At 31.5% G+C, this 9,896-nt stretch overlaps 1 protein-coding gene across 1 annotated transcript; it reads left to right on the top strand.

Annotated features, from left to right (window-relative positions):
* Window positions 1-5,513: 5,513 nt before the first annotated feature.
* On the top strand, window positions 5,514-7,277 carry LOC143588594 (uncharacterized). The gene is made up of 6 exons (XM_077069554.1): window positions 5,514-5,537; window positions 5,821-6,056; window positions 6,201-6,421; window positions 6,489-6,752; window positions 6,849-6,964; window positions 7,086-7,277. Exons 1-6 carry the CDS (start codon window positions 5,514-5,516, stop codon window positions 7,275-7,277), a joined length of 1,053 nt encoding a protein of 350 aa, XP_076925669.1.
* Window positions 7,278-9,896: the final 2,619 nt, after the last annotated feature.

Raw genomic sequence — 9,896 nt, 5'->3', positions numbered from 1 at the left:
ATGGTCTGGGTTGACCTGGTGACGGGCACTTGATAAACAGTCAGCTTCGGTCTCGAACCACTTAGCGATACTTGTTGTATAGATTAGCTACCTATCGATATATAATTTGACGTAACACTATCTGGTAATGCAAAACACTTAAACGCCGTAACGTGGTTACGCAACACTTAAACGCCGTAACGTGGTTACGCAACACTGAAACGCCGTAACGAGGTTACGCAAAACGCTAAACGATTTATCTTATATAACTTGTGAACTCACCAACCTTGTGTTGACACTTTTAGTATGTTATTCTCAGGTAGCCGAGGCGGGCGCGCGGTTTAGGAGCATGCATTAAATGAAAACACTTTTATTCTGCAAACTTATTTTTAACAGTTATCTTTGGTTTTAAGTCGTCCTGCGTGACGCAGCTTTTGAATTAAGGTTTTTACGCTTCCGCACTTATTTGCATTTAAACGTTTTTATGGTTTGATTATAACTGATGATTCCGATCCTGCCAGTTCACACCCTCTGACGGTAAAACTCCGTTAGTGGATTTTGAGGGTGTGACAAAACAAATATCTAATTGTTGTAAATCTTAATTTTGTATATAGGAAATTTCAAAAGAATTTATCTTGCAAAATTCTGTGATGTTTAACATCTTGCCTAAAACAGTTGAAACTGATAATTACAAAGGATCATCGATAGTGGAGTTAAAAAAGCATGAAAACACAGTTTGTTTTGGTGATGGAGTTACAGATCTAATGTGTTCTTTGAAGATTCGTCCTTATGAGAGGATAATTTTTATTTTATTTGAAGATGAAAATAAATGGTTAGTTAGAACTCCTTCCAAGAAGGCAATTTCTATTGGTCATCGGCAGGCATTTGTTTTATAAGATCATAAAAGAATGAATGATAAATTGGTAAAATTCACTTTATCTGTTTTTAATTAATAGTCAGTGTTAGAAACATGTATATTAGAATGGATTTAACATGTATTATGTTTTCCTCTTTTCCTAACAGGTTATTTCAAAAAAGAATATTGAATCTCAGTTTCAAGACGTGCTTCAAATCGGAGTAGTTAAGTTCATATTTGATCATAACTATTCATGGGAGATAAATTATAAGTTTTATAAAAAACACTATTTATTTGGTGATGGGTGGAAACAGTTTGTTCAGGATTTGGCGTTCAGAGATGGTGACATTCTTTGGTTAAAGTATGTCAACACGTCTACTGTTGATTTAATAGTGTATGACAAAAACGGTCTTCATTTATTTTTTCCACATTTACCACCAATTATTTGTCATCAATTGTCAAATTTCATTACAAATGGTGAACAAACCGTGGAGCTCCATATTGTCAATCAGTAGTTGGTTGTTCTCAGAATCCTGTTACAGATCATGGTGATAAAAATAATGCTGAAAACTCTAACTGTTATTTAGAGTTCTATAAGAAGATTGAATATCGTATGGTAATAAATTTTATATGTTTGAAAGCTATTTTGTTATATCTTTGTTTTTTTAAGTTTAAATTGACCATCTTAATTTTCTAATATATTTTGTTTTTAATATATGTAAACGTCTACCTGCTGAAGTTGGTAGATTGGCAAATCTCCAAATAAGGCGCATAATTAAGTTAAGGAGTTTGGGAGGCAATGAAACAATCTTTAAAGTTAAAAACGGAGGAGAAAAAGTGAAGGGTCGGTTTACGTTAATCGGATGGAAGGATTACGTAATCAACAATCGATTATGTGTTGGTAAGAGTTTAGTTATTCGTTATTATAAGAATGATCTTGCTTTGGTTGTTCTTAAAGTTATTTAGTTATGATGTTTTCTTTTTGTTTTTATTTTTTTTTAATTTCGACTTTATTAAAACTTTAATGTATGAAACAATCTATCTTTATTTTTTTCTTTCCTATAGAAATAATGTCTTTATTTATTATTATTTTTTTCATTCATTAATGTGTATACCCAATGATTGTCAACATAATCATAATCACGATAACAAAAATCTTGCAATAACCATAACGTATCTCTTCCGAAAACTTATGATATTCATACTATTTTTAACATGATCAAAATATATTAATATTAAATGATTGACTTACATTAAACTTAATTACGATTTTCTAAAGATTTTCCTAAATTCAATTTATATCATATTCCCTAATTTCTTATTCTTTCCATTTTGTTACATTAATGACATTATGGAAAGTTTTTAATATTATAAATTATTTCCATTCTATTTCTTAATTTTCTCTTTTATTTACCAATTTTTATGATTTCTCAAGATATCTTCCACCACTTTTTTCTATTATTCGTATAATCATGTCTTCATATTCTAAAAAACGTAAAACTGTTCTCTCCACTTCAAAGAGTAAGAACTACGATCCAACGTGTATTTCAGTCTTTGTATCAACTCAATCGTTTTTTTATAAAATTTAAACGTATATTTTTATGTTTTACGTAGGTAATCTTCCAAAAGAGCCATTGTCTGATATTTCCAACACAACCCAGTCAAATAATCTTCGAAATGTTCATTCGAATCCACCTAACACAAGTTTCTTTAATGGATACTCATATCCGGTATATGCTTCCAATTAATATAGTAAAATCTCAATGCGTCAACATTTTAAAGATAACATTTTAACAATGTTTACTTTGGTTGTTTTCTATTATTAACGTTTTCATTTAATTTGGATTAATCTATTTTCATATTCTATGTTTGTTGAAATAAAGGTCAATCTCAAATCGGGCTGTTAGGTAATGTTTTAAGAAATACACCGGTTATTATATCTCAAAATTACACATCAAATAATTATTCATCACAAAACTGTTCAAGTAAGTTTTATATGTATTATATTTCTAATATATTTGTAAATTTATTTATAATAATTTGTTGGACTTATTTTAAATTTATAAACGCAGATTCTAACATTACAAACCGTACTCCCTATGAAGTTCAAAGGAGTTGTGTTTCTACAATTATTAAAGGGAAGGAAAACTTATCTCCGTCAACACTACCAAGCGTAAAAAATAATTCCCTATATAACCAACGTTCGTTTCTCTTTTTTTCACTCATAAGTATTCTAATTCTCTAGCTACTGTTATTTGCATTTTTCATTATATTTACATTATAAATATATTTCTAGATGATACTTCTACGCAACTTGGTAGTTATTATTCTTCAAATCGAAAACAAAGAAAGCAAATTTTAGATGGTAAACGTGAGAAAGTAAAACACTCATTAAAGGAAGCTTCTCAAACATTTCAGTATTCTTCAAGTAAAACCTTTATCCTTTTATTCATACATTTGTAATATTTAATCAATGTAATAGTTATATTTTTTTTAACAGGTTGTGTTATTTCCTCTAACATCAGCCCTAATGTAACATCAAATTTTAGAGGTTCTGTTTCTAACCACATAAATCATGGAAGTACCTCATCAAAAAGGCGTGTTGGGAGACCAAGGAAAACAACCCATATTACTCCTATACCTATGCAGCAGTTAAACGATTTTGAGTTTATTGTTGATGTTTTTAAAGGCATATCAACAGGTTAGTAGTTAATACATTACATAATTTTACATTAAATATTATAAATCTTTGTCATAAACTTATATGTGTCATTTATTTTATAGATTACATTGATCATGGTGATCAAAGTTTCCAATGTGAGTCTTGCAACGCTTGCTTGTGGGAACTTGAATCTAAGAGAGGAAAAAAAGGCAGTGCCTATACAACATTCTCTTTATGTTGTCGCAATGGAAATGTTAAACTTCCTGATTTAAATCAACCTCATGAAACTTATGTAAAGTTATTTCGTGGCGAAGATCCTATAAGCAAGTATTTTTTGAAAAATATTAGACGATTCAATTCTATGTTCTCCTTTACATCAATGGGTGGAAAAGTTGACAATTCCATTAATAGAGGAAACGCTCCTTACACGTTTAGACTTTGCGGAGAAAACTACCATTCTATAGGAAGTCTTCTTCCATTAGATGGTAACAAACCTCAGTTTGCTCAACTATACATTTATGATACGGAGAACGAAATATCAAACTAACAAAAAGTTTTTGGGTAAGGCTTACTTTTAAACATTATATGTTTTTCATTTATAAAACAATTTCTATTTTATCTAAAATTTCATTTATATTAATGTTAAAGTTTATTTGTTTGTCTTACAGTCAATCATCATCAGATGCCGAGAATTACGAAAATTATATTATTAATTATCTCAAGGAAATGCTAGACTCACAAAATCCATTGGTTCAGGCATATCGTATGGTACGTGATACTTATAAACAAAATCCTCAGAATGATTTTAAGCTCCGCATTGTTGGAACAAGGAAATACGATGGTAGAACTTATAACTTACCAACGGCCTCTGAAGTGGCCGCTCTTATTGTTGGAGATATTGGTGATGCCATGGACAAGAGAGATATAATAGTAAACTCCAGGTCTGGTGGTCTTCGACGAATTAGTGAACTTCATCCTTCTTATACTCCTCTTCAAACACAGTTGATTTATCCTTTTGGTGAGGATGGTTGTAAGGTAGACATTGCTCATAGGAATGTAGATACTTCATCTACGGCTGCCCGTAAGAAGGTCACGATGCGAGAGTTTGCATATAGGTTACAAGATAGGACGAACCAATTCTCACTACCCTTAAATGGAAGACGGCTTTTTCAGCAGCTTTTGGTTGACAAATATACAATGGTTGAGAGTCAAAGGTTGCATTTTATACGTGGAAAACAGAGTGAACTTAGGTCTGACACCTACGAAAGCCTTCGAAACCTTAAGACGGCAGGAAATTCAGATGTTTCAACATCTGGGTAGCGTGTAATTCTCCCCTCATCTTTTACTGGTGGAAGTAGATATATGATGCAAAATTACTTGGACGCTATGTGTCTTTGTAGATGGTACGGTTATCCAGATTTTTTCTTAACCATTACGTGCAATCCCAGTTGGCCAGAAGTCAAACATTTTTTTAAAGGATACCAATTTAAATTCTGAAGACAGGCCAGATATACTATGTCGGATTTTTAAAATGAAGCTTGATTCAATGATTAAGTTGTTGAAGGATAAGGCTTTGATTGGAAAAATTAAAGCAGGTTCGGTTTTCTTTTTAATATTTTTGTTTTCATATTTTGTTTACTTTTTAATCCTGAATTTTTTTTCATATAATTTTTGCTAATTTATTTGTTTTATTTCAAATGCAGCCGTTTACACGATTGAGTTTCAGAAAACGTGGTCTGCCTCATGCCCATATTTGCCTATTCATTGCCCCAGAGAATAAAATTCACAATCCGTCCCATATAGATAATTTTATTTCAAGTGAAATTCCTGACAAGGTCACTGAACCAGACCTATACCAGCTTGTGTCAGATCATATGCTTCATGGTCCTTGTGGTGAGGCTAATCCGAGCTGTAGCTGCATGATTTATAGAGAATGTTCCAAAAATTTCCCAAAACGATTTCAAAATGAGACAAGTATAGATTCCAACGGTTTTCCGCTTTACAAAAGAAGAGACAATGGACGTTACGTCGTTAAGAAAGGTATAAATCTAGATAATAGAAGTGTTGTGCCTTACAACAAAATTCTTTTACGAAAGTATCAAGCCCATATAAATGTCGAGTGGTGCAATCAAGAAGGATCAATCAAGTATTTGTTTAAATATATAAATAAGGGTCCAGATCGAGCTACAATTTCCCTTGTCCAAAATAACACCGCCGACAATGAAGATCCTTAAGTAGATGAGATTAAAGCCTTTTACGATTATAGATATCTTTCTGCATGTGAGGCTGCTTGGAGAATATTTGCTTTTGATGTTCATTACAGGGTCCAGCTGTTACGAGACTTCCTTTTCATTTACCTGGTCAACAACAAGTAATTTATGGCCCTGAGGAAGATATTGAAGATGTTCTTACCAAGACTTCCAATTCAGTTTCAATGTTTACTGGTTGGATGGAAGCAAATAGAAACTACGAGCATGCAAGGAGGCTATCATATGCTCAGTTTCCAACACAGTTTGTATGGAAAATAAACATCACCGCCAAAATGGGTAGAAAGGCAAAGTGGGTTTGCTATTGGTAGAATTCATGCCGTTCCCGCATCATTTGACGAGGCATACTACTTAAGAATACTTTAAACAAGGTTAAAGGAACGAAATGTTTTGAAGATATTCGAACAGTAGATGGTTTTGTTTGTGATTCTTTTAGATATGCATGTTATAGAAGAGGGCTTTTAGACGATGATAAGGAGTACATAGAAGCAATTGAGGAAGCAAGTCATATCGCAAACGGATATTATTTAAGAAATTTGTTTGCAATAATGCCTATAACATCCTCTTTATCAAGACCTGATTACGTTTGGGATAATACATGGCAATTTTTAGTCAACGGGATTCTTTATCATCAACAAAAGAAACACAAGAATCCAGGTTAGTTTTGTTATATGTGTGAACTTGTCTTTTTGTAGTTTAGTTTAAGGTAGATTTTTTTTTCCAGGTTTGTCTCTTAGTGACGAGCAACTGAAGAACTTGGCATTACTTCAGATTGAGGAGTTTTTGGTATCAAACAATCCATCTCTACGTAGGTTTTCACACATGCCTTTTCCAGATCAGGAATCTGTGTCTACGTCAATGAATCCTCTTATGATGGAAGAATTATATTATGATAAGGATTCTTTGTCAAATGATTTTAAGCTTTTGTACACTTCTCTAACTGATGAACAAAAAAACGTTTACAACGAAATATTCAACTCCGTGAAACGTAAAAAATGTGGTGTTTTTTTCGTGTATGGTTACGGCGGTACTGGGAAAACATACTTATGAAAAACTTTATCTGCCTCAATTCGGTCAAATGGAGAAATTGTTCTTAATGTTGCTTCAAGTGGAATAGCATCTTTATTATTAGAAGGCGGTAGAACGGCTCATTCCAGATTCCTTATTCCAATCAATCTTACCGAGGACTCCCAATGTCAGGTAACTACTATAAATTTCATTAAGTCTAGATTATTTCCAATTTAAAATTATGTTTTTAAATTATGTTTTTAAATTATTTTATTGAATGTAATGTTGACATATTCAACATTTTCATATTAAGGGAAATACAGATGTTTCTGAGTTATTGAAGAAAACATCATTAATAATTTGGGATGAAGCTCCCATGATTCATAAACATGCGTTCGAAGCGTTGGACAGAACCCTAAAAGATGTTATGAACGTTGATTTGGCCAACACTTCTGGATCATTGTTTGGAGGTAAGGCGGTTGTTCTTGGTGGTGATTTCAGATAGATTTTACCTGTTGTACAGAATGGAACAAGAAACGATTGTGTGAACGCCACAATTAGTTCTTCTTACATATGGTCAAATTGTAAGGTTTTGAAACTAACTAAGAACATGAGGTTGACTGTTGGTTCTCACATGTCAAATACTTTAGAGATTAAACAATTCGCGGATTGGTTGTTGGATATTGGTCAAGGTAATCTTGGTGGTCCTAATGATGGTGAAGCAACTATATCAATTCCACAGGATCTTCTAATAAAAGATTCCTTTGATCCTATGTATGATTTAATAGACTTTGTTTATCCTTCTATTTTAGATAGGTTTAATGATCTTGCTTACTTTCAAGAACGGGCGTTGCTTGCTCCCTTAAATGATGTGGTTCAAGAGATTAATGATCGTATGTTAGCGTATTTTCCTGGTCAAGAAATGGAGTACTTAAGTTCAGATAGCATCGACGAGGTTGAAAGTGTATCTGAGGATTTTGATCCCACGTTGTACTCTCCTGATTTTCTTAATGGTATAAAGATGTCCAGAATGCCAAACCACCATTTGTTACTTAAGGTTGGAGTTCCTATTATGTTACTATGAAATATTAATCAGAAAAAAGGGTTGTGCAATGGAACTCGACTACAAGTTGTTAGTTTGGGTAAACGCGTCATTGAAGCTAAAGTTGTTTCTGGTACTAATATTGGATTTCGTACTTTACTTAGCAGAATAAGTCTTACACCGCCTGATAAGAAGCTTCCATTCAAGTTAAAAAGAAGACAGTTTCCTATATCGGTTTGTTTTGCAATGACTATAAATAAAAGTCAAGGACAATCTTTATCGCGTGTTGGATTATATTTAAAAGACCCGATTTTTACACATGGCCAGCTTTATGTTGCTTTGTCTATAGTGAAGACTCGCGAAGGTATTAAGATTGTTTTATTAGATAATGAATCCAAATTAATTAGTGAAACCAAAAATGTTGTGTATAAAGAAATATTTGGAAACCTTCTATGAATTTATTGACAATACTTTTTTGTTTACGTTTGTATCTTTTTAAACATGTTAAAGGTTTTTTAATAAAAGGATTCTATTATTTTATTTTTTTTAACTATAGGAATTAGATTGTATGTTCAATTATGTTTAGTTGTTTATGGTTTTTGTATTATATCTTTTATGTTTTTGAAATTTATTTTTGTAGACTTTTATTTATAGGCTAATATTATACTGATTTATATATATATATATATATATATATATATATATATATCCGAAATCTATGTTTAATCTATGTTATATACATTTATATGTTATCAATTTACTACATTAAAAAAATAGGAGAATAGGTTAAATGTTCATCAATAGTTTAATAAATATAGGGATAATCATGAGTTTTATGGATTCAATAAACAGTCACTTTTATTAATAATTAAGAAAGACTCTTTGGAAGATCAACTCCATAATCATAACTTCTTCAATAATCGGTTTCTTTGAAAATTTCATATCTTCCATCATCTTCAACAATGACAACAATTGTTTCTTGGAAATTTTCATCCGAAACCAATTATCAGTTTATTCTTAGCGATCTCTCTACAATCCATAAGCCTTCTATCGAATCGGTTATGTCTTTTAACATTCTGTCTAAGTACCAAATAATAGGGTTCGGAAACCACAAACAAGTTATTAACGAGGAAGAGAGAGAACTATTGAATGTTCTAAATGAAGAGATTTTACAACATGAACAACAACTACTTCCTTTTGTCAATGTTAGGGAGTGTTTTTTTATCCTTTGCAAAATAATGTGGTTATCAAATATGTGAATGGACAACAAAAGACTGTCAATCCGAAGTCGATATTGCAATCCAATGACATTTTTCTACTAAGAGATTTAGATGTTTTGAAGCTTTCTAATGTTTTTGAAGCAAGAGCACATTTGGATTTGGAGAATGAGGTAGCTGAGAAGGTTAAATGGTTGTTAGATTGTCAAAATTATGAATCCGATTTTGATGATCTTCAAAGCTATTTTGGTTCTGAATCAGAAGTTTAAGGTAAATGAGATGAAATATGTAGTTAGATTTTTGATAAATAGAATTTTTGACTTTATTGTTGACTTTGCTTTTTTCCTTTATGTTAGTAGTTTACTTCATATACATAGGCTTCTAAAAAAGTACAATACACACTTATAACAGGTTGTTATTACAGTTTGTGGTTTTTGGTGGGTTGTGATGTAAGTTCGTTTTTGGTAAACTTAAAATCCATATGTTTATATATTCTTTTAGAGTATACCTTTTATGTTTTTATTTAGTTTGTGTTAGCATGAAGATTGTATTAACGATATTATAATTTTAATTATTTGGTATTAGTGATTACTTATAATATGTCTGTCTCTCTACTATTATATTTTCAATATACTTTGATTTGTAATTACCAAATTTATTATTTTTTTTTGTTTCTGGTTATAAACTTAGGTTATAAAATTGATTTATTTTCTTTTGACATCAACATAGTAGCTACATATTGTAGATATCACCCATTAATTATAATATACATTATGGCCCTGTTTGTTTTTGCCTCTTTTCTCTTAATAGAGGAAAACGTCTGATTCGGTCAGATGTAATCAGACGTGGGGCTGTTTGTTTTTTT

The sequence above is a fragment of the Bidens hawaiensis genome, unplaced genomic scaffold (genome assembly GCF_021521415.1).
Source record: "Bidens hawaiensis isolate Kalapana, Puna unplaced genomic scaffold, B.hawaiensis_p1.1 tig00036501_1, whole genome shotgun sequence".
NCBI lineage: Eukaryota > Viridiplantae > Streptophyta > Magnoliopsida > Asterales > Asteraceae > Bidens > Bidens hawaiensis.
Note: the sequence above shows the minus strand (reverse complement) of the source record. Positions and strands in the feature narration are given on the sequence as shown.

Bases quoted from the DNA above. Each gene is read 5' to 3' on its own strand.
- LOC143588594 (XM_077069554.1), top strand. From the start codon at position 5,514: ATGGACGTTACGTCGTTAAGAAAG. The intron at 6,753-6,848 runs GTAAAAAATGTG...GGTCAAATGGAG, and splicing joins AATATTCAACTCCGTGAAAC to AAATTGTTCTTAATGTTGCT. The intron at 6,965-7,085 runs GTAACTACTATA...TTTCATATTAAG, and splicing joins CCGAGGACTCCCAATGTCAG to GGAAATACAGATGTTTCTGA.